We start from the raw sequence: 25,168 nt of genomic DNA, 5'->3' as shown, positions 1-25,168 counted from the left end.
GCCTCGACCATGGTATAGATCCATTCCATCAGTCCCTGGGAATTATGACCAGGAAGGACACCCTGCCACAGTGCCATCCCTCCAGGTCCCCCCAAAAATTTCAAGAACAGATACTACACTTGATCTTAGCCAAAAGGCCAAGAAACGACAGCCTATTTCAAACCTTTGGTTCTCATCAGTACATAGCAGGGATTGATAAGGCTGGATGAGATTGGGCTTGGACCAATACAACAGAGTACCCAAGCAGCTCAGGGTGACCCAAACTACTAAGAATGTATAGCGGGATAAAATAGACCAAAAATCCCTCCTACTAAAAAAAAGCAAAGCTTGGTGTAATTTTCCTTCTTAAAACAGAAGCAATTCTGCAATAATTCCGCTATAAGTGAACATTTGTGTTTACCCACAATGCACTGCTACTGAATATGCAAATTATCCCTCTTTGCCCTTGGTTTGATATGGCACTACATCTTCTTCTTGCTTGGACCAGCCCCTTCTTCTTGCTTGGACCGGCCCTGGGGGCAGGGCGCTACTTCTTCTTCTTGTTTGAAGGTTGAGGCACTTACTCTATTATATATATAGATACATATATCCATATATACATATATCCATATATACATATATCCATATATACATATATCCATATATACATATATCCATATATACATATATCCATATATACATATATCCATATATACATATATCCATATATACATATATCCATATATACATATACATACACACACACACATACAGTGGTGTGAAAAACTATTTGCCCCCTTCCTGATTTCTTATTCTTTTGCGTGTTTGTCACACCTAAATGTTTCTGCTCATCAAGAACCGTTAACTATTAGTCAGAGATAACATAATTGAACACAAAATGCAGTTTTAAATGATGGTTTTTATTATTTAGTGAGAAAAAAAACTCCAAATCTACATGGCCCTGTGTGAAAAAGTGATTGCCCCCCTTGTTAAAAAATAACTTAACTGGGGGCGTGGCCTGCACGCAGAGAGAGACGGACGGCTTTTAGCTGAGCTCCCGCTTAAGCCTGCCACAGCAACACTCAGCATGCACCAACCGGGACACGCTAACACCTCAGAGCCAGAGGAGATGGTCCTCGAACTGGACGCCTCCAAAAAGAGGAAGAAACACCCTCCGAGACCCCAAAAAGTCACTGACTTCTTCACCCCGCGGGAAGAACAACGCGGCCAAGATGGCGCCGGCACTTCCGTGTCCACTACGGGCAAACAAGCTCCGCAGGCATCCGCCCTGAAATCCAACACAGAAGCTTCTCTATCATCCCCGGACACTGCCTCTCCGTTCCAAAGCCCGGTGAAGTCCCGTCCACGCAGAGAGAATGACCCGGCTGCTGATAACACGGTAGGCACCTCTCTCACTTCAAGCACCCTACCCACACAGGCTCATCTACCCATAGAGGCCTTCCCTGCATCAGAGCAGGCCGCATCACAGACTTATATTAAGGACATTCTGATTACATTTAAAGCTGCATTAATGTCAGACATATCCTCCTTAACTGCAAACCTGCAGCAAGAAATGACATCTCTGGGGGAAAGAGTACACAGATCGGAAATACAAATCTCTGAACTTTCTAATGAGCACAATAAAATGGTGGATCTTACTGAGGCCCATTCTTCTGATATTGATTGGCTCAAATTCAAATCAGCCGATATGGAAGATAGAAACAGGCGGAACAACCTGAAATTCAGAGGCATCCCTGAGCAGGTCTCCACTAAAGAGCTAAAACCTTACCTGAAATCTCTAGTCAAAGCTTCTCTTCCTGATACATCTGACATTGAGCTCACTATAGATCGCGCGCATCGCCTCCCCAAACCAGCTCACCTACCCGACTCAACCCCCAGAGATGTAATCGCCAGGTTCTTATTCTTCCAAGTAAAAGAAGATTTAACCTTCGCGATCAGAAAAGCCGGATCGCTCCCAGATCCTTTCTCTCATGTCCACGTTTACAACGACCTCTCCCCGTTTACTCTGCAACAAAGAAAGGAGCTACAACCGTTCACAAAAGCTTTGCAGGCAATTCAGATCCAGTACAAGTGGGGCTTCCCCACAAAGCTAATCTTTTCTTACCGCAACAAATACTACGCTATTTCATCCTCTGACTCAGGATTCAAACTGTTCAAGCAATTACAAATCCAGGTTCCAGAAATACCAAGGAGACCTAACAGCCTATTTGCGTCCAATAAAGTCACCCCGGACTGGCGCACGAAAAATTAAGCCCTAAGGCAGGCTCAAGATCAGTCGTTCTCTTCACCCCCTGAGCTTGCTCCCTCCGTCCTTCTCTGAATGGCCGTGACTTTTTTCAGGAATCTATGTTTTCACTCTCTAGCATTTATATGTCATTTTTACCCCCGGCAGTATTGTATGTGGCACCCAGAACTTTACCACATACCTGGTTTGCACTTAAGCCCGTTCAAGAGCCGTGTTGCTACCACATGTTTGTTGCTTATGTTCAGTTATATAAAGTTGTATTATTATAAGATGTTATTGTCTAAGTATGACTCCCACCAGGCTTATCACCCATGTAATAGTCCAGGTCATAATTGTGCACATGTGTTCACCCGTCATCTGAGTACTGCATTAATGTTAAATTCATGTCTTTAAAAATCTCTTCCCTCAATGTGAGAGGGCTGAATTCAGCATTTAAGAGGCATTGGTTCTGGAAAGAAATGCAATCGTCCTCAGCACAGATCATAATGGCTCAGGAGACTCACTTAATTGAAAAAGATACCCGCTTTTGCAAAAACAACAAATTCCCAATCATTTACCATAGTACCTTTCACAAAAAAAAAAGAGGGGTGTTACTGGCCTTTCACAAAGACCTGAAAGTGTCTCCCCTCCAAGTTGTCTCTGATGATAAAGGCAGATTTATTATTTTTGTAGGCCAAATAAATAACCAGACCTTCACACTAGTTGCTCTCTATGGCCCAAATCGAGGTCAGAAAACCTTCCTGCAGAGGCTATGCGACAGAGTTAAAAAAATTAAACAAGGTTTAGTCTTATATGGCGGCGACGTTAACGCAATAAGCGCACGCATTGACTCCTCTGCGGTTAGAGACAAATCGCCTATATTGATCGACAAACAAACAAAGTGGAATAATCTATACGACCCTTGGAGGGTCACACACGGTAACGAAAAAGATTATACTCATTTTTCGAGCGTACATAAGACCCACTCGCGAATCGACTTCTTTTTAGTTGACAAAATGCTTCTGCAGGAGGTACTGTCCACCTCGATTGGGACCAAAACCTTATCCGATCACGCCCCGGTCCATATCTGTATCAAAAATGGCCCCAAAACCGCTAAACCTCCCTTCTGGAGACTAAATAACTCATTGCTATTAGATGATAAATTTTTGTCCGCATTCAGGAGGGAAATTCGAGAGTTCTTTGACATAAACTCCAAACCTGAAACTACCACAGCCTCACTCTGGGCAACTCATAAAGCCTTCGCTAGAGGTATTCTTATTAGACAGGGAGCCCTAGTTAAAAGGAAAAGAAATAAAATCTATGATGATATTCTAGCTCAAATCCAATTAAAGGAACAGAGCTTTAAGCAAAATAGAACACCAAATATTGAAAAAGAGCTCTTTCTTTTGCGTGACCAATTAAAAATACACCTCAATCACAATTATGACTATTTGCTCCAAAAAGCCAATCTGAACTTCTATTATCAAGGAAATAAGCCAGGCAAGCTCCTAGCCAGAACCCTCACGCAAAGGAGAGTCAAATCTATGATATACTCCATAACACACCCCACTACTAAAATATCGGTCTCAAACCCGAAAGATATTGCAGACCTATTTAGCGAGTATTATGCTACATTATACAACATTGCAAAAGATCCCCATACGGTTCAACCCACAGAGTCTGCAATAAACGCTTTTTTAGAGTCAATTAATCTTCCCAAACTCTCTCCCTCTCAACTTACCGCTCTCAATAGCCCATTTACTGAAAAAGAGGTTAAAAACACCATAAAGCAATTAAAAAACAATAAAGCCCCAGGCCCAGATGGCTTTCCAAATGAGTATCTCAAAATACTAGCAGAATTGGTAGCACCCCATCTAACAGATTTATTCAATTCCTTTGCAGAGGGCTCCCCAATCCCGAAAGAATTCCTAGAGGCAACAATCACTGTCATCCCCAAATCAGGCAAAGAGCAAACAAACCCAGCTAACTACAGACCTATTTCCCTCTTGAATGCGGATATAAAGCTCTATGCAAAACTGCTGGCAAACCGGCTTATGCAAATTACTCCTAGCTTACTGAATTATGACCAAGTGGGTTTCACAAAAGGGAGACAGGCCAATGATGGCACCAGAAGAATGCTGAGTTTGTTACGCCAGGTCGAGCTCTGTCGGACGCCTTCTCTGCTCCTCACTCTGGATGCGGAGAAGGCGTTCGACAGGGTACATTGGCAGTTTCTAAGATCTACTCTATGCAAGTTTGGATTTCAGGGCCCTATTCTTTCTGCAATTATGGCCCTCTACTCCACTCCATCGGCCAGAGTCAATGCGACAGGGTTTATTTCAGAGCCCTTTAACATATCTAACGGGACAAGACAGGGCTGTCCGCTCTCCCCCATTATTTTCGTATTGATAATGGAAACGGTTGCCCAAAAAATAAGATCTAACCGCGCAATAAAAGGAATAACAATTGGAGATACCCATCATGTCATAAGCCTCTTCGCTGACGACGTCGCATTGATTCTGTCCGACCCATGTCAATCTTTAGAACAGGTAATGAAAGTACTAACGGCCTTTTCAGAAGCCTCATACTATAAATTAAACCAGCAGAAGTCAGTAGTGCTGGGATTAAACATTCCGCCCTCAACCAAGAAAGATATCCTGAATAACTTCAAATTTGCATGGGCTGATTCTGAAGTAACCTACCTGGGTATTAATCTAACTGCACGATCAGAGAAACTATTTACGAGCAACTATATACCATTACTACACTCAGTAAGGAAAGATTGCACGGAAATGTCAAAAGCCTGGTTAACTTGGTCTGGACGCATAGCGGCTTTTAAAATGTTTATTCTGCCAAAAATCTTATATATACTCAGAACGGTCAACATACCCCTCCGCAAATCCTATTTAGAGGATCTAAGGAAAAGTATCAATCACTTTGTTTGGAAAGGTAGAAAAATTAGGGTTCCACACAAAGTTATGATCCTCCCTAGAAAACTAGGAGGAATGGGTCTCCCCTCTATAGAAGCCTATTACTACGCCTCCTTGCTGGATTTAGCAAAACATTGGTGGAATGACTCTACGACCAAACCCTGGGCTAAAATTGAACATTACCAACTTAAAACAAACCTCAGATCAATGCTAGCCAGTATTCTCTTGGGTGCAAAAGCCCCAAATACTGTATATCCCATAATTCAAGCATTACTTCTAGCATGGGAACAACTAGTTAAACACCCACCAGACTCAAGAGACTCACACACTCCTGTCATTCCGTTATCAGCCCTATGCCCTTTCACCCCACACCTTAACCTCCTCCCCTGGTATAGGACAAATATCACTTCCTTGAACTCACTTTTCGCTGCTGAGAAACTGAAATCATTTGCTGATCTCCAAACAGAATACAATCTTCCCCACTCTCAGCTTTTCACCTACCATAGAATTTTTGATTTAATACGGTCAAAGAAAATTAAGCTCCCAAAAATGTCGAGCCATTTACTCACGACCTTAAACAATAAAGAAACACAATCAGGAGGGATCTCGACTTGGTACGAAGCCATTATCTCCCACTACTCGGCTCCACTCCAGAGATATGCTCTCTCTTGGTCAAACGACCTCCAAACTAACATATCAGAACAATACTTATTACAAGCTACCTCAAAAGTAATGACATTTTCCAAAAATAACTCTCACTGGGAACTCTCTAGGAAAATAGTGTATAGGTGGTACTTAACACCAAGAAAACTAGCGGCATTCTCTACTGAGAATTCCCAGCTCTGCTGGCACTGCTCCACTACTACGGGAACACTCCTACACATGCTTTGGGAATGTCCAATAATCCATAACTTTTGGCTTCAGATTGAACGATTAATTAAAATCTCACTACACAGGGAGTTCCAAATATCCCCAAAGATAGCTTTATTATTAATTGGGTTAGATAACCTCCCAAAAGCTATCCAGCCTCGGGTGTGCCACATTCTGCTTACGGCACTCCACCTAATCACTTCTAATTGGAGGTCAGCAGACCGAATCAGCGTATCTCAGCTAATATCCATAGTGAGTAGGAATCTATCAATGGAATGTAAAATCAGGGCGAGGAACGCTAAAGACTATAGTGAGTACATTATGCCTGACACCTGGTCTAGTCTCTTCACTTAACACACTCTTCTCCTGCCTGGGAGTCAATAACCCCTACCCCCCCTCCTGGAAACCAACAATTTTTTCCTGGTGAGAATATCACTTTACTAGGCATATTAAAATAAGCTTCTGGGAAAATGTTTAGTTACCATCTGTCTATACTGTTTATAATCTCTGTTTTCCTCTTCACCCTAGCGCAATGCTTAGATACAGATATCCCTCCCTCTCACTCCACTAGCAAGATACCCAAATCACAGGTCTCGCGGGCTCACCTAGCCCCCTGTTGCGATACCTATGCTCATGTCGACTAATTCAGTTGTTACCTCTTTCAGGTTATGTAAAACAACTGATAGAAGACGTTACAAGTAGGAGTGAACTGTCTACTAACTGACTATGCTAAGTTGATGTTGAGCTTTAAGGCAGTTATGAGGTTATACCCATCTGTATGTTTCTCTGTTCATATGTATCAAAAATGCCTGTATGATTTAGTTTACTGCATGTATTATGATACAATCTTTGCTTAAATAAAAATTTTGTGATGAAAAAAAAAAATAACTTAACTGTGGTTTATCACACCTGAGTTCAATTTCTGTAGTCACCCCCAGGCCTGATTACTGCCACACCTGTTTCAATCAAGAAATCACTTAAATAGGAGCTGACACAGAGAAGTAGACCAAAAGCACCTCAAAAGCTAGACCTCATGCCAAGATCCAAAGAAATTCAGGAACAAATGAGAACAAAAGTACTGTAATTGAGATCTATCAGTCTGGTAAAGGTTTTAATGCCATTTTTAAAGCTTTGGGACTCAGGCGAACCACAGTGAGAGCCATTATCCACAAATGGCAAAAACATGGAACAGTGATGAACCTTCCCAGGAGTGGCCGGCCGACCAAAATTACCCCAAGAGCGCAGAGAAAACTCATCCGAGAGGCCACAAAAGACCCCAGGACAATATCTAAAGAACTACAGGCCTCACTTGCCTCAATTAAGGTCAGTGTTCACGACTCCATCATAAGAAAGAGACTGGGCAAAAACGGCCTGCATGGCAGATATCCAAGGCGCAAACCACTTTTAAGCAAAAAGAACATTAAGGCTCGTCTCAATTTTGCTAAAAAACATCTCAATGATTGCCAAGACTTTTGGGAAAATACCTTGTGGACCGACGAGACAAAAGTTGAACTTTTTGGAAGGTGCGTGTCCCGATACATCTGGTGTAGAAGTAACACAGCATTTCAGCAAAAGAACATCATACCAACAGTAAAATATGGTGGTGGTAGTGTGATGGTCTGGGGTTGTTTTGCTGCTTCAGGACCTGTAAGGCTTGCTGTGATAGATAGAACCATGAATTCTACTGTCTACCAAAAAATCCTGAAGGAGAATGTCTGGCCATCTGTACCTCAACTCAATCTGAAGCGATCTTGGGTGCTGTAGCAGGACAATGACCCAAAACACACCAGCAAATCCACCTCTGAATGGCTAAAGAAAAACAAAATGAAGACATTGGAGTGGCCTAGTCAAAGTCCTGACCTGAATCCTATTGAGATGTTGTGGCATGACCTTAAAAAGGCGGTTCATGCTAGAAAACCCTCAAATAAAGCTGAATTACAACAATTCTGCAAAGATGAGTGGGCCAAAATTCCTTCAGAGCGCTGTAAAAGACTCATTGCAAGTTATCGCAAACGCTTGATTGCAGTTATTGCTGCTAAGGGTGGCCCAACCAGTTATTAGGTTCAGGAGGGCAATTTCTTTTTCACACAGGGCCATGTAGGTTTTGAGGTTTATTTTTTCTCACTAAATAATAAAAACCATCATTTAAAACTGCATTTTGTGTTTAATTATGTTATCTTTGACTAATAGTTAACGGTTTTTGATGAGAAGAAACCTTTAAGAAATCAGGAAGGGGGCAAATAGTTTTTCACACCACTGTATATACTATATATATATATATATATATATATATATATATATATATATATATATATATATATATATATATATATATATATACACATGTAGGTACATGTATGCATATGCTTGGTCATACATACATACATACACATACATGTATGTTCATACATGTACATACATGCATGTACGTGTATGTATGTACATGTATGTATAGTATGTAAGAATAGTAACAATATAGCCATGTGGTTCCCAACTGCTTCTGACCTAAGTGCTTCTGACATACTGTTACCGATTTTTGCCCTGACTACTTTCTGCCTGCTGCCTGCACCGACCTCTGCCCTGATTTTGACTACTCTCTTATTTGTACAGCTTCAAAATGTTTAAGTCTCTTAATAAATATAATTAATTCACAAAATTTGTGTTCTAGTCTTTTATTTATATGCAGCATGTCTACCAGAGTTTTATTCTGTCATATTTTGGTAAATTATGACTTTAGAATTGAAGGTTGAAAATTCTAGAAAAAATGTACCGCTTTTGACTCATAATTCCAGACACAAATGCACCGCCAGGGAGGTTAATAGCAGATGCCTCAAACCTGGTACAGTTGGTAACTGGGGTTCAAATTTGACCAATTGGTCAAATACTGCTCCTCTGCCACCGAAGGAGGTTTTGGAAGTCTTCTGGAACCTGAGCACTTGTGCAGTATGGAGTTAGTATGGAGCCACCCGTCTTTGGGAGGACTTGGGCTCCCGAAGACTTCTGAGTTCTGAAGCCTCCAACAGCAGAGGATTCAATCGGAAGAGCCAGTGCTTAACAGAGGGGACCGCGAGAGGAGTAGGAAGGCTCTATATGAACCAGAGCCTTCCAATTATCCTAAAATTATTTTAAGCAGCCAGAATCTCCCAATTACTAAGTACAGCTTTTAAAACTCATTCCTCACAATGGAGAGAAATTGAAAATCACTACATAGCTCCCTTTAAGATCCAAGACCTACTTTGGATAAAAAAAACTCCAGAATTCAATAGAAAAGGGAAAAATCCAATAACAGCCACTGCATTTATGAAGGCCCATATGCAATTAACTTTTTTCTCCTTCGTTTTCTCCTAGGAGAGAATTTTTCATCTTTGATTTAAAATAACTTTTCAGCACTTTGCAATTGAAAAAGTACCAAAAAGTTGGTGAAAAAAAAGACTATCAAAATTATTATGAGTATTTTTTCTTGCTCGTGGGTTAGAATGCATTTTATTGGCAAGCTTGGAAATATCACTTAGGAGAAAGCTCAGGAGAAAAAGTGAATAGCATATGGCCCGGAATCTCTTATGATTCAAATATAAGCTCTTTTCAACACATTCTCCATTTGCAACTGTCACAGGTAATCCTGAATTCACACCAGGGCCCCAACCAAAAAGATTTTGAATGGTGGACGGAAAATGGGTTGACAAGATTTTACGACATAATGCTGTAACGATCGGTGTAACACAGAGAGGATCTGATTACCGGTGATCTGCAGTATCACAGAGAATGCAGATATATACCAGATTATTGATGATCTGCAGTATCACCGATAATCAGATATATCTCTAACCTATGGACACCTGAATGATAGAGTGTATTGATGTAACAGTAATACTTTGAGTATTGCACCTGAGGGGCAGGTGCAAGGCAGTACAAGTACTGCACAAATGACAAGTTCCTTCCGCTAGCCTGAGACTCTCCCGAGGGAGGAGTCAGGCTGGAAGTGGGAAGGACAGAGTGTGAGTGACACCAGAGAGGGGATGTCACTAACAGATCTGGGAACTGCCTCTAACAGTAAGGTCAGTTCTCGAGGTCGGGCAAGCCAGGTCGTTAACACACAGACAGATAAGATACAGATTCAGGAGACAGATACGGAATCCAATGGACAGGCAGAGTTTGCCAACGGAGTATCAGAATGGCAAGGTACAGAATCAGGAGGCAGATACAGAGTCCAGGAACGAGCAGAGTTTGGCAACAGGATATCAGAATAGCAAAGTACAGAATCAGGAATCAGAAGAATGGTCAGGCAGGCAGAAGGTCATAACAAATACAATACAATATTCCTAACGCTAAGGTGTGAGCTCCTTGATCATCAACACCTTTGGAAACTGATCTAGAACACAGATACTGACAAGGTCTGAGTGCTACCACGTAGTGATCGCAATGCCAGACACCAGAGGAATGACCAGCATCCAGTATATATACCATAGCGCTCTCCTGCGCCACCCCTAAGTGCTGGACCAATGGAAAGTGGTGAAAATGTCAGCTGACCAGCTTGGTCAGCTGACTCTTCTCTGGCTATCATATAAGCTCTGCCTCTCAGCGCGCGCGCGCGCGTCCTTCTGAACCTGTGTGGACTAGCAGTCCCAGCCACACCAGACATGTTTTGCAATGTATCCGCTGATTCGGGTGCGGGAGTCGCCGCACTGCTCTCTAAGCAAGCGGCGGCTTCCCCGCGTCCAACCACAGTGTCAGTAGCATTGTTATGCGTGCAATCCGCCGCATCCAATGCGGACTCCACCGCTCTGCCCATGCGGCATGCGGTGGTTTCTTCGTGTTGTGCCGCCATGTTTGTTTGCACTGTCTGAGGAAGGGGACCCGTTGTTGGCCCCGAAACAATTGTCATATCTATGTGCTTATGAAGCAATAAATTGAAGAAACTTGAATCTTCCAATGGTGTGCTGACATGGACTCTTTCTGCTTGTTATAATTCTGGATGTTTGGGCTCAGCATCCACGGGCCATAGCACCCGCACCAGGGTAAGGTGTGCCACCTCTACAATACGATTGGATTGTGCCGCCATGTTGGACACGGAAACAGCCGCCTCACTCTGAGCACTTGCGGCGGCTTTTCCGCGTTTCCTCACAAATGCAAAGTAGTATGGACAAACATCAATTTACTACAAACCTTCTACCATTCGTAATATCCAAATGAAACATTATATTGCCCAACACTGGCCATCTAATAGTCACCCAACTCTGAATTCGTTAGAGAAACAATTCGTTCGGAAAGGGGAGGTAACAAAATGAATCTCAATCATATATAAACTGATTACATCTCCCTTCGTAGACAACACCAAGGTATCGTACCAGAAAGCTTGGAACAAAGACTTAGGCTACGAGATATCGGAAGAACAATGGACAGAAATTTGGAAGAAAACTGCTAAGTGCTCAAATAGTATTTCACTAACTGAAACTTCATTGAAAGTATTATTTCGTACCTACCTTACTCCTTTAAGAATTAACAAATATAATTAATAACTATGTCCTGAACACTTGTTTTAGAGGTTGTTCTGAATTGGGTGACTTCTTTCACACATGGTGGACGTGCCCTAAAGCCCAACACCTCTGGGCAAGAATTTTTATACTCACTACTGAATGATGGAATAAATAAACCTACTCAGTTATCACCCCTCATTGCATTACTCAACATCGGAATTCCTAACCTTTCACATTGGGAAAATTACCTTTTTATTAAAATTCTGGTAGCAGCCAGATCACACATTCCCCAAAATTGGCTATCAAATCAATTAAGTTGGGAAAAGGTCATACAAAAAATAAACTATATCTGCTTAAACAAATTTTTGCTGAGCATGACCAAAGGTGACACTCAACCTTTTTTCTTAGTATGGGCGCACTGGTTGGACTCTACCTATGGGAAAAACCTACAATGTGCCCTAAACAAATATTACCTATAGCCTACATTGGTTCTCCTCTTGCAAGATATGAAAACAACCCCTTATGTTGTAATCCACTACTTTGAACAAAGTTCATCATATTTTTCTCTCTTTCTTTTTTCTTTGTCCTATTGTAACAATCGGTGAAGCACAGAGAGGATCTGATTGCCAGTGATCTGCAGAATCACTGGGAATACAGATGTATACCAGATTATACGTGATCTGCAGTATCACTGATAATCCGATATACTAGCTAACCTCTGTTCACCTGAGTAGAGTGTAGTGTTTGGTGTAACAGTAACACTTTGAGGACTAGGCCTCAGTGCAGCAAGGAGTACTGCACAGATTCCTTCTGCAGACCTGAGCTCTCCAAGACGGGAGGAGTCAGACTGACAGTAGGAAGGATAGTCTGAAAGTGACCCTCAGGAGGAAGGGTCGCTAACAGAGCGAGGAACCGCCTCTAACGGTAAGGTCGGTTCTCGAGGTCGGACAAGCCAGGTAGTACACACACGGACAGATAAAGTACAAGATCAGGAGGCAAAGGCGGAGTCAAAGTACAGGCAGGGTTCAGCAACGGGGTATCAGATATATCGGGGTACAAAATCAGGAGGCAGAAGCAGAGTCAAGGAACGAGCCGGGGTTCGGCAACAGAGTATCAGAAATATCGAAGTACAAGATCAGAGTTCAGGAGGATAGTCAAGGCAGGCAAAAGTCATAACAGATAATCACAATTAAACTAGTACTTTAGCTATCAACAGAATCTAGCTAAGTGTAGGATTACAGCTCCAGCTGGTCCCGGCACACTTGCGGATCTGACTGCAAATCTGGGTGCTCCCACATATGTGATCGCACGCCAGACAAAGAGCAAGTGAACAACCAGCAGTATATATACTCTAGGACCTTTCCAGGACCTCCCTAATTGCTGGTCCAATGAGAGCAGTGGAATTTGTCAGCTGACCCAGCTGGTCAGCCGACTCCCTTCTAACTGCTATTTAAACTCTGCCTTTGTGCTCGCGCGCGTGTAAGTCTGAATCTTGGTGGACTATCAGTCCCAGCCACACCAGCACTGTCATGCAATGTATCCAGTGCGGGGGCCGCCTCTGATGCGGATTCCGCCGTTACCAATGCGGATTCCGCCGCACTGCCTATGCGGCATGCAGCGTTTTTTCCGCGTTGTGACGCCATGCTGGACGCGGAAACGGCCGCCTCACCTCGAGAGACAGCGGCCTTTCCGCGTTTCCTTACAGTACTCCCCCCCCCCCCCCGAGGAGTGGACTCCGGACAACTCCCACCAGGTTTCTCAGGGTGTAAGGCATGAAACTCCCTCACCAACTCATCCGCATGCATACGGTTCCCAGGTACCCATTGCCTCTCCTCGATGCCATACCCTTTCCAATGTACGAGGTACTGTACCGAGTTTTGTACCTTGCGAGCATTTAATATTTTTTCCACTTCATATTCGGGTTGGGTATCTACCAACACGGGAGGGGGAGGAGTAGGACCCACCTGGACTGCAGGTTTAAGAAGGGACACGTGGAAGGACTTCACCCCCCGCATGCTGGTGGGAAGGTCAATGGTATACGTAACATTGTTAATCTTTTTAGTCACGGAAAATGGGCCCACAAACCTGGGACCCAGTTTGGCAGATGGCTGCTTCAGGGTCAAGTGACGTGTGGACACCCAGACTAGATCCCCTGGCTGAAACTTCCATTCCACGGACTGTCTCTTATCTGCTTGACCCTTCTGACTCTGGAACGCCTTCTGCAAATTCCCCTTAACAATTCCCCAATTGTCCCTGAGTGACCTCTGCCAATCCTCCAGTGCAGGAAATGGGGACGAGACAACTGGAAAAGGGGAGAATTTGGGTGACCTCCCTGTTACAATCTGGAATGGGGAAAACCCAGACGAGGAATTCTTTAAATTATTTTGGGCGAATTCCGCGAAGGGCAAAAATTTCACCCAGTCACTTTGTGCCTCCGCAACGTAACATCTCAGGAATTGCTCCAGAGATTGGTTAATGCGTTCTGTCTGCCCATTCGTCTGTGGGTGGTAGCCTGACGAGAACGACAATTTCATGCCCATTTGGTGACAAAATGCCCTCCAGAATCCAGACACAAACTGGACTCCCCTATCAGACACAATGTCTTCCGGAATGCCATGCAGCCGGAAGACGTGAATGATAAACAATTCGGCTAATTCTTGAGCCGAGGGGAGTCCTTTCAAGGGCACAAAATGGGCCATCTTGCTAACCCGGTCGACTACCACCCAAATAACAGACATGCCTTCAGACCTGGGCAATTCCCCCACAAAATCCATGGACAGGTGGGTCCATGGCTCACTCGGGGTGGGCAAAGGCTGCAACCTTCCTACAGGTGCCAGCCGGGAGGGTTTACTCCTGGCACATACCGCACACTCCTTAACAAACTCCTTGCAATCTGTTGCCAAGGAAGGCCACCAAGCACACCTGGCAATCAGATCCTGCGTTCTGGCCGCTCCAGGATGACCAGCATTCTTGTGGGTGTGAAAGAGTTGCAGAACTTGTAACCGGAATGGCAGTGGGATAAACAAGACCCCTTTGGGTTTCCCCTCAGGAACATCCCGCTGAAAGGGACCCAAAATCTCTGTCCAATCCTCCCAAGTCTCCGTGGCGGCTAACACCAGTTTCTGCGGGATGATGGATTGAGGAGCGGGGTGCTGTGCTGTCTCAGGTTCAAAACACCTGGAGAGGGCATCTGCTTTGACGTTTTTGCTGCCTGGAGTGTACGTGATTATGAACCTGAATCTCGTAAAAAATAAGGACCACCGGGCCTGACGGGGACTCAGCCTCTTAGCCCCCTCGATGTATTCCAAGTTCTTGTGGTCAGTGTAAACAGTGATCGTGTGCTCTGCCCCCTCTAACCAGTGGCGCCACTCCTCAAATGCCAACTTAATAGCCAGAAGTTCCCGGTTGCCTATATCATAATTTTTTTCTGCAGGTGAAAACCTGCGGGAAAAATAAGCACATGGGTGTAATCTGCCCTGCAACCCAGACCGTTGAGACAGCACCGCCCCCACCCCAACTTCTGAGGCATCAACCTCCACAATGAAGGGAAAGGACGTGTCAACATGCCTCAAAATTGGTGCTGAGCAAAATAATTTTTTCAATAGAGCAAATGCCGCCACGGCTTCAGGAGACCAGTGGTTGGTATCCGCCCCTTTTTTCGTGAGACTGGTAAGGGGGGCAACTAACGTGGAGTATCCCTTAATGAACCTTCTGTAATAGTTTGCGAACCCTAAAAATCTCTGCAGGGCCTTCAACCCCACTGGCTGTGGCCACTCCAACACGGCTGTGACCTTGGCAGGATCCATTGAGAGGCCCGAGGTGGAAATTACGTATCCCAGAAACGTGACCGTAGTCACTTCAAATATACACTTTTCCACCTTAGCGTAGAGCCTATTCTGTCTTAATTTGTTTAGGACAAATTTCACGTGGACCCTGTGTTCGGAGAGGTTATTGGAGTAAATTAGTATATCATCGAGGTATACCAGTACGAATTTACCCAATACCTCCCGGAATACCTCATTGATTAGTTCCTGGAAGACGGCTGGCGCATTGCACAACCCGAAGGGCATCACTAAGTACTCGTAATGCCCGTCGGGTGTGTTAAAGGCCGTCTTCCATTCATCGCCCCTTCTAATGCGGATTAGGTTGTATGCCCCCCTCAGATCTAACTTAGAAAAGATCTTAGCAGTAGTGACCTGCGTGAATAAGTCGTCTATCAATGGTAACGGATAGCGATTCTTCACCGTGATTTTATTGAGACCTCGGTAATCGATACAAGGTCGAAGACCCCCGTCTTTCTTCTTAACGAAAAAGAAGCCGGCCCCAGCAGGTGACCGAGAGGGCCGAAAAAACCCCTTGGCCAAATTGTCACGAATGTATTCCTGCATAGCCAACTTCTCGGGACCGGACAAGTTATACAGGTGACCCCTAGGGGGCATACAACCAGCACGGAGATCAATGGGGCAATCGAACGGGCGATGAGGAGGTAATTGATCAGCAGACTTGGGACAAAAAACATCAGAAAAATCGGAATATACCTCGGGAACACCCTCCACGTAAACCTTGGTCTGACCCAATGTCACCTTCCCCAGACACTGCTGATGACAATGATCGGACCATCTGGTTACCTGGCCCGTAGCCCAGTCGATTTGTGGAGAGTGGGCTTGTAACCAAGGCATGCCTAGGATAATAGTGGAGGTTGACATATGTAAAACGAAAAACTGTAATTGTTCCCCATGCAGTACCCCTATCATGACCTTCACCTGCGGAGTCTGTGACAGGGGACGATCCCGTTGCAGAGGGGAATCGTCTACTGCCGTGACCTGAATGGGGGGTGTCACAGGAGTGAGCGGAATACCCAACTCCTGAGCAAACTCAAAGTTCATAAAATTGGCCGCTGAGCCTGAGTCAATGAAAGCCTCAGTAGCCACAGATTTCTTCTCCCATGTAACTGTACAAGGGAGAAGCAATTTCTTTTCTTTAAGGGGTGCAAGTGGCGTGCCTAGGGTGTCACCCCCCACTACTCCTAGGCAAATTCGTTTCCTGACTTGTTCGGGCAGTTGATCCGTCATTCTCCGCCTTCGCTCCACCTGGGTCAATTTCGAACAACCAATCTGCATTGGTTCGGGTGGAGGCAAGGCCGGAGGAGATGAGACAGATGGAGATGGTGTTACTAAGGGTGCAGCGGAGGGTGCCACATATGATGTTACCCTGGCACGGTGACTGCCCCGAATCTGCCTCTGATGGCGTAATCGACGGTCGACTCGAATGGCCGATGTGATGGCCTCATCGACTGTCCTGGGCTCGGGCAAGGTTAGCATTAAATCGGAGACCTCCTCCGATAACCCAGACAAGAAGTAATCCATGAGGGCAAAATTATCAAATCTGGCCGTGACTGACCATCTGCGAAATTCTGCCGCGTAATCCTCGACTGAACCCCCGTCTTGCCGCAAAAGTTTGAGCTTCCGCTCAGAGGTTGCCGCAAGGTCAGGGTCGTCGTAAATTACGGCCATGGACTTAAAGAATTCCTCTACCGAGGTCAGAGCAGTATCGGTAGGAGGCAGGTTGTATGCCCATGACTGGGAGTCACCAGTCAGCAAAGTTTTAATAAAGGTGACCCGTTGGGTCTCAGTCCCCGAGGATCGGGGTCTCAACTCGAAGTACGATAACACTCTACTCTTAAAATTCCGGAAGTCAGACTTGTGGCCGGAAAATTTATCTGGTACGGGCATACGTATGTCAGCACTAGGAGGGGATCGCACTGAATCAACTGACGTCTGGAGAGTTCGCACAGAGCCTGATAAGACATCAATCATAGTCTTGTGGCTACCCAGCACTTGGTTGATGTTTTCCACCGAAGTGGCAAGTGCGCCCAGACGGTCAGTGTGTGCGTCCATTTGCATTTTTTGGTCTGGCGTTCTGTAACGATCGGTGAAGCACAGAGAGGATCTGATTGCCAGTGATCTGCAGAATCACTGGGAATACAGATGTATACCAGATTATACGTGATCTGCAGTATCACTGATAATCCGATATACTAGCTAACCTCTGTTCACCTAAGTAGAGTGTAGTGTTTGGTGTAACATTAACACTTTGAGGACTAGGCCTCAGTGCAGCAAGGAGTACTGCACAGATTCCTTCCGCAGACCTGAGCTCTCCAAGACGGGAGGAGTCAGACTGACAGTAGGAAGGATAGTCTGAAAGTGACCCTCAGGAGGAAGGGTCGCTAACAGAGCGAGGAACCGCCTCTAACGGTAAGGTCGGTTCTCGAGGTCGGACAAGCCAGGTAGTACACACAAGGACAGATAAAGTACAAGATCAGGAGGCAAAGGCGGAGTCAAAGTACAGGCAGGGTTCAGCAACGGGGTATCAGATATATCGGGGTACAAAATCAGGAGGCAGAAGCAGAGTCAAGGAACGAGCCGGGGTTCGGCAACAGAGTATCAGAAATATCGAAGTACAAGATCAGAGTTCAGGAGGATAGTCAAGGCAGGCAAAAGTCATAACAGATAATCACAATCAAACTAGTACTTTAGCTATCAACAGAATCTAGCTAAGTGTAGGATTACAGCTCCAGCTGGTCCCGGCACACTTGCGGATCTGACTGCGGATCTGGGTGCTCCCACATATGTGATCGCACGCCAGACAAAGAGCAAGTGAACAACCAGCAGTATATATACTCTAGGACCTTTCCAGGACCTCCCTAATTGCTGGTCCAATGAGAGCAGTGGAATTTGTCAGCTGACCCAGCTGGTCAGCCGACTCCCTTCTAACTGCTATTTAAACTCTGCCTCTGTGCTCGCGCGCGTGTAAGTCTGAATCTTGGTGGACTATCAGTCCCAGCCACACCAGCACTGTCATGCAATGTATCCAGTGCGGGGGCCGCCTCTGATGCAGATTCCGCCGCACTGCCTATGCGGCATGCGGCGTTTTTTCCGCGTTGTGACGCCATGCTGGACGCGGAAACGGCCGCCTCACCTCGAGAGACAGCGGCCTTTCCGCGTTTCCTTACACCTATCTTTTCTTTTCTTTTCTAGTTTAAATGTGTTCATCATAACCAGGTTTGAGACATATGGGAGGAAAGTACTCTGTTATACTACCAGACTTTCCGTATGCTGATGTATCACTTGTCAGAAAAAAAAAAAGTAAAATAATTGAACAATGTTATCTTTGTTTATTGTTGAATTAACATTACAGATTACTGTAATTGCTTATTATTTCAATAAAGCTCTTTTTTCAAAGTAAAGGATCCAGAGCCTTTCCTCTCCTTAGGTAAGTATCTGGTTTATTTTATTTTTATTTTTTTAAAGAAAATCTGTAATGAAAAAAAAACTCCCCTGGGGGGTACTCACCTCGGGTGGGGGAAGCCTCCGGATCCTATTGAGGCTTCCCCCATCCTCCTCGGTCCCACGGCAGCGGCGAAAATCCTCCCGAAGTGGAGGCGATGTAAATATTTATCTCCCGGGCTCCAGCGCAGGCGCAGTATCCGCTCTTCTGACAGAGATAGGCGAAAATAGCCGATCTCCGTCGGGCTGCTCTACTGCGCAGACGCAAGTCTCCTGCTCCTGCACAGTAGAGTGGACTGGACGGAGATTGGCTATTTTCGCTTATCTCCGTCAGAAGAGCCACAACAGCGTCCCCGCTGGAGCCAGAAAAGGTAAATATTGCACAGGGGTCGGATTTGTCTCCTGTGCGTTCTGGGGGCTGCAGCGAGACCGCCGTGGGACACAAGGAGGACGGGGAAGCCTCAATAGGGTCCAGAGGCTTTCCCCTACTGAGTTGAGTACCCCCCAGGGGAACCTTTTTTCAGTACAGGTTTTCTTCAAAGCTTCCCTTTAGCTTCAATACACTTTCCTTTGAAAAATAGTTTGTCCTGCCATTATACTGCTCTTCTGACTTTCTTCAGAATTTTTGACATTAAACAAGGATGCACCTAGTGGGATCAGAAGTTTTAGGATCAGAATAAACTCTGAATGCCTGACCTGTATGCTAGATATGTATAGTAACTTGAAAGGTATATAAAAGGCAGAAGATGAACATGATAGCCATGCAAGTAGAATTTTTTTTTTAAAGTTCCAGCAACGGCAGTTTCTTTTTTTTTGTTTTTAAGTGCAGGTTTTTAATTACATTTTCATTATTGAATTTCAACATTCCTCAGCAATAGCCATAATTTACCTTTTGCAGTCACATTGACAGTGAAGAGGAAGCTCTGACCTCCAATAGTATTCGTAGCTGTACATCCATATTCTCCAGAGTCATCTACAGTAGCATCTGGAATATGAAGACTGAAGCTGAAGTTGTTAGAGTTTATTATGTATCTTCTGGTAGCGCTTTGGATAGGAGTGGGACTGCGGTTTGGGGTAAGACGGAACCAGTAGAACTCACAAGGAAGTCTTTTTCTCAAGGTTAGTGTTAGAACTACCTTGCTTCCAGCTATTGCTTCTATGACGGAATTGTTATGTCCAATGCTTATGGGAACCTCTAGTGGGAAAAAAAGTATATTACAGTTAATTACATTGTTACACAATGACATTGCTCACAAAGATATTTTTTCAGTACATGATGACTGTAACAAACAATAGAACAACAGATACTTGGTCACGTGGAGTCAGCAGAAGAAGAGGAATATGCAAGGGTATTTCATCTGAGAATAAGCTTAGCTGTTTTCCCCAAAAAATTGTCTTGTCTGAAGATGCCGTTACACTGGTGCGGTGATCCTGATGGACAGGAAGTACATCACTGCGATTCCTGTTGGTCTGCACACCGCCGTTCATACTTATTGCTTCGTTATAGACTTGGATTACTGTATTGTTCGTGTAGTAGGCATGGATCATGAATTAATGCACTGTTGACTTTGCAACGGCATTGCAGTGATTTCAATACTTCCGTTGCACTGTATCGCATTAAGTATGAAAGTCTCCATAGGCTTTCCTTGATATAGCTTACCGCAATACCATAGTGTGAAAAGATCCTGAATGTCGTGAGTTTGAAATATAAAAAATTATGCCTCAGCAATTATATGTAATTTAGAAATTGTATTGTATTTTGAATAAGCTGTGAAGCGAACTTCCATGGAGGAGTGGTATTAAATGATGAGCTCATTATGGACCTGATTATGACCACAAAAATATCCTTGATATCTTTTGAGAAAAGTCTTGTGGTCCAGGTTTAGTGATAATTTAACCCTAATTTAACCCAAGTCATTTTTTACTATACTGTGCATTTCTTCTAATTACAAGTCTTAATTGATGGTCCTTGTAAGGAGCGTAGTCTTGATATACATTGATGAGTGAGTCGTATGTGAAATCATGATCACAGAGTCCAAATAGTAAATTGAATTTGATGCTGGAGTTAGGTTACACAGTGTAAGGTAGATGGGCATGAGTGTGTAAGTGGCATCTGTGGGGGCATGAGTTAAAATTAAAGTTAAAATTACCTCCTGTCGTAAAAAAATGAAAAAGTGGGAGAAGGCATACATTTGGCATACATTTAAATTACATTTTGGAAAAAGGAATAGGCTGGAATGAATTGTCATTACAAAGTGAAACTGTCTAGCTTTCTGGGTGTCGATCTGGGAATCTGTTATCTGAATTATTAAGGAATTATAAACATAGATGGGATCTCAGCTTTCCTGCCAGCTGAATGGGATCAAGTAACCTCTTCAACCCATAATCGTTGGGGTAAATCTATTTTGTAAATATAAGTTTCTTGCAGTGGTGCCGTATCAACCCCTAATTTCTTCAGATGGTAAAGAATAGTGATGCTCATGTCCAGAAGAATTCATGGAGAACCATGTGACCAGTTTGGTCAGGTGATACATATGTAAGTCTCTGATTTGCTAGTCATAATCATGTGCTAAAGCAGGATGTGATCACAGCTTTGCAAATCTAATCAGCTAATCAAAATAATCACATGCTTCTCTAGAAATTTTCCTAGATATGATCATCACTGGAGAAGAATAATGGCGTAATTACCTGGAAAACCTAGATTCTTCACACCCCATATTATGACAATGATATGTTTCAGATGCTAGTAAAGTGTAGGTTAGAGGAGTAACTAACTGGTGGTGTTTGATGAGACTGGTCAAGAGAAGAGGCCACAGAATATGTTGGCTCTTTATAAATCCATAATAATAATATGATATGTACCTACTAAGAGAGCGTACTGAGGTGGGAAGTAAGAAATAACTTATCTCACCACGCGGTTCCTGTGATGTTGGCTGTAGGATGACTTCCTCTGGCTTTTTGGTCATTGTAACTAGGTAAAGAAAAAAAAATGGTAAAAAACAAAAACAAGGCAAAACAGTTCAATAAAGTTTCCTGATTTCTTGTTTTCCTTGTATAGGAACAGGAATGAATGTTCCAGACAGATGCATCCACAAAGAGTAGATCTGGTCTCGAACCTGCTTAACCATTTCAGCCCGCAGGGATTTTTCACCTTATGCAACAGAGCAATTTTCACCCCCCATTCATCCACTAACAACTTTATCACTAATTATCACAATTAATTGATCTATATCTTGTTTTTTTCCGACACTAATTAGGCTTTCTTTGGGTGGTACATTTTACTAAGAATTATTTTTTTCTAAATGCATTTTCACAAAAATATTAAGAAAAAATTGGTAAAAAAAATCATTATTTCTCAGATTTCGGACATTATAGCTTTAAAATAATACATGCTACCATAATTAAAACCTATGTATTTTATTTGCCCATTTGTTTCGGTTATTACACCATTTAAATGTTGTCCCTATCACAATGTATGGCGCCAATATTTTATTTGGAAACTAGCTGATTGACCGGCGTGGCCCGGGTATGTATTTGGCTGATGTTGGCTCCACTCACTTTTTCTAACATTAACACACAATTACTCAATGACCAAGTTTGTGAGCTTTGCCATCTTTGGCATCAATAATTTGCATTTAAATGAAAAAATCTGCTTGGCTGTTTGTGGCTCCACCCCCTTTTCCAAATTTGAACCCCAGTCACCCAATGACCAACTGTACCAGGTTTGAGGCCTGTGCCATTAACAATGCAAGAATGGTAGAAATTAAATATTCCCCTTGAAAAGCAATAGGTGAAGTTTGATTCACTTTTATAGGCTCCATCCACTTTTCTGAATATTAATCCCAATCACCCAGTGACCAACTGTGCAAAGTTTAAGAACCCTGCCATTAACAGTGTAAGAATGGCTGCAGTTTACATTTTCCCAGTGAAATTTGTATTTGTCTTTACCCACTGATGACCCAGAATTGCTCGTGTATGTATTTGACTGGTGTTGGCTCCTCCCACTTTTTCTAACCCTAACGCTACAGACACTCAACGACCAAGTTTGTGAGCTTTGGGGTCTTTGGCATCAATAATTTGTATATTCCCATAGAAATTACACAAATCAGATTGGCTGTTTGTGGCTGTGCCCCTCTCTAGCATTTGAAACCCCAATCACTCTACCAGCTGTAGCAGGTTTGAGGCATCTGCTTTTAACAGTGTAAAAATTACAGCAATTTAAATATTCCCCTTGAAAACCAACAGGTGAATTTTGATTGGCTATTATAGGCTCCACCCACTTCCCTGAATATTACTCTCAGTCACCCAGTGACCATCTGGGGCAAGTTTGGGAACCCTGCCATAAAGAGTGTAAGAACAGTTGCAGTTTACATTTTCCCAGTGAAATTTGTTTTTGGCTCCACCCATTTTTTGTAACCTGGACACATAGTCACTCAATGACCAAGTTTGTGAGCTTTGGTGTCCTTGGCATCAATAATGTGTATTTTCCAATGAAATGAAAGAAATCCGATTGACTGATTGCTCTGACCCCTTTTCTGAATTTGAAGCCCAGTGACCCATTGACCAACTGTACCAGGTTTGAGACTCGTGCCATTAACAGTGCAAGAATGGCAGCACGTTTAATATTCCCCTTAAATAACAACAGGTGAATTTTGATTGCCTTTTTTTAGGCTCCACCCACTTTTCTAAATCCCAGTCACCCAGTAACCAACTGTGCAAAGTTTGAGAACCCTGCCATTAACAGTGAAGAAGGGCTGCAGTTTACAATTTCCCAGAAAAATCTGTTTTTGGCTCCACCCACTTTTTGTAACCTTGACACACAGTCACTACGCAATGACCAAGTTTATGAGCTTTTGGGTTCCTGGCATCAAAATTGTGCTAATGGAAGCAGTTTATCCAGCAAGGAAATCTGGCTATTTGTGGCTCTGCCCCTTTACTGAAATTTGAACCCCAGTCACTTAACGACCAACTGTAGCAGGTTTGAGGCCTCTGCAATTAACAGTGTAAGAATGGCAGCAGAACAGTTTCAATATTCCCCTTGAAAATCAATAGGTGAATTTTGATTGGCTCTTGTAGGCTCCACCTAATTTTCTGAATATTAACCCCAGTCACCCAGTGACCAACTGTAGCAACTGTAGCAAGTTTGAGAACCCTGCCATTAACAGTGTAAAAATAGCGGCAGTTTATATTTTCCCATGTAAAAAGTTAGTGGTTTTTGGCTCCGCCCACTATTTCTAACTTTGACATAGGGCCTGATTCACAAAGCGGTGCAAAGTGTTTGCACGCGAGTGAAAACCCCTTTATCACGCCTAAACTCAGTTTAGGCATGATAAGAAGAAACTCGCGCGAATTTTCCTCGCGCAAGGTTTTGCGCACGCAGGCGCGCGCGCAGCACCCGGCACTTCGCGCGAAGCTCCCATTAAGCCCTACGGGTAGCTTCGCGCGAGTTAGAGCACAAAGCGGTGATAACTTTGCTAATGCAAAGGTTATCACGCCTAAAGTCTTTTAGGCGTGATAACTGAGTTATCAACGCTTTGTGAATCGAGCCCATACAGTCACTCAATGACCAAGTTTATGAGCTGTGGGGTCTTTGGCATCAATAAGTTGCATTTTACCATTGAAATTAAACAAATCTGATTGTTTTTGGCCCACTCGCTCCCTTTTCAGAATGTAAACCCCAGTCTGCCAGTGACTGACTGCACTAGATTTGAGGCCTCTGCCATTAAGAGTGTATGAATGGCAGCAATGTAAATATTCCCCTTGAAAAACAAAAGGGGAATTTTGATTGGCTGCTGTAGGATCCACCCACTTTCCTGAATATTAGTCCCAGTCACCCAGTGGCCAACTGCGTCAAGTTTGAGAACCCTGCCAATAACAGAATGGCTGTAATCAATCTAACAAATCGGATTTGCCATTTGTGGCTCCACCCCTTTAGTGAATTTGAACCCTAGTCACCCAGTGACCAAGTGTACCAGGTTTGAGGCATCTGCTATTAACAGTATAAGAATGGTAACAGCTTAAATATTCTCTTTGAAAATCAAAAGGTGAATTTGTATTGGCTGGTGTAGGTTCCACCCACCTTCCAAAATCTTAATCTCATTTACCCAGTGACCAACTGTGCAAAGTTTGAGAACCCTACCATTAACAGTGTAAGAATGGCTGCAGTTTATATTTTCCCAGTAAAATTAGTTTTTGGCTCCACCCACTTTTTGTTACCTTGACACACAGTCACTCAATGACCAAGTTTGTGAGCTTTCAGGTTCCTGGCATCAAAAATGTGTGAATGGAAGCAATTTATCCACCAAGGAAATCTGATTGGCTGTTTGTGGCCTCGTCCCTTTAGTGAATTTGGACCCCAGTCACCCAATAACTGACTGTAGCAAG

At 43.6% G+C, this 25,168-nt stretch overlaps 1 protein-coding gene and 1 pseudogene across 1 annotated transcript in view; both read right to left on the bottom strand.

Moving 5' to 3' along the window:
* LOC137522906 (carcinoembryonic antigen-related cell adhesion molecule 7-like) overlaps positions 1 to 25,168 on the bottom strand; it is a 178,770-nt gene that overhangs the window by 80,473 nt on the left and 73,129 nt on the right. Inside the window, exons 4-5 of the mRNA XM_068243049.1 lie at positions 21,696 to 21,755; positions 19,674 to 19,979 (exon numbers count right to left, since the gene is read on the bottom strand). Coding sequence (XP_068099150.1) covers positions 19,674 to 19,979; positions 21,696 to 21,755 — 366 coding nt within the window. The remainder of the gene's footprint in view (positions 1 to 19,673; positions 19,980 to 21,695; positions 21,756 to 25,168) is intronic.
* Positions 15 to 149, bottom strand: LOC137523219 (U2 spliceosomal RNA; annotated as a pseudogene).

Source organism: Hyperolius riggenbachi, chromosome 6 (genome assembly GCF_040937935.1).
Source record: "Hyperolius riggenbachi isolate aHypRig1 chromosome 6, aHypRig1.pri, whole genome shotgun sequence".
NCBI lineage: Eukaryota > Metazoa > Chordata > Amphibia > Anura > Hyperoliidae > Hyperolius > Hyperolius riggenbachi.
The sequence above is the reverse complement of the archived record's forward strand: the minus strand, read 5'-3'. Positions and strand labels throughout refer to the sequence as shown.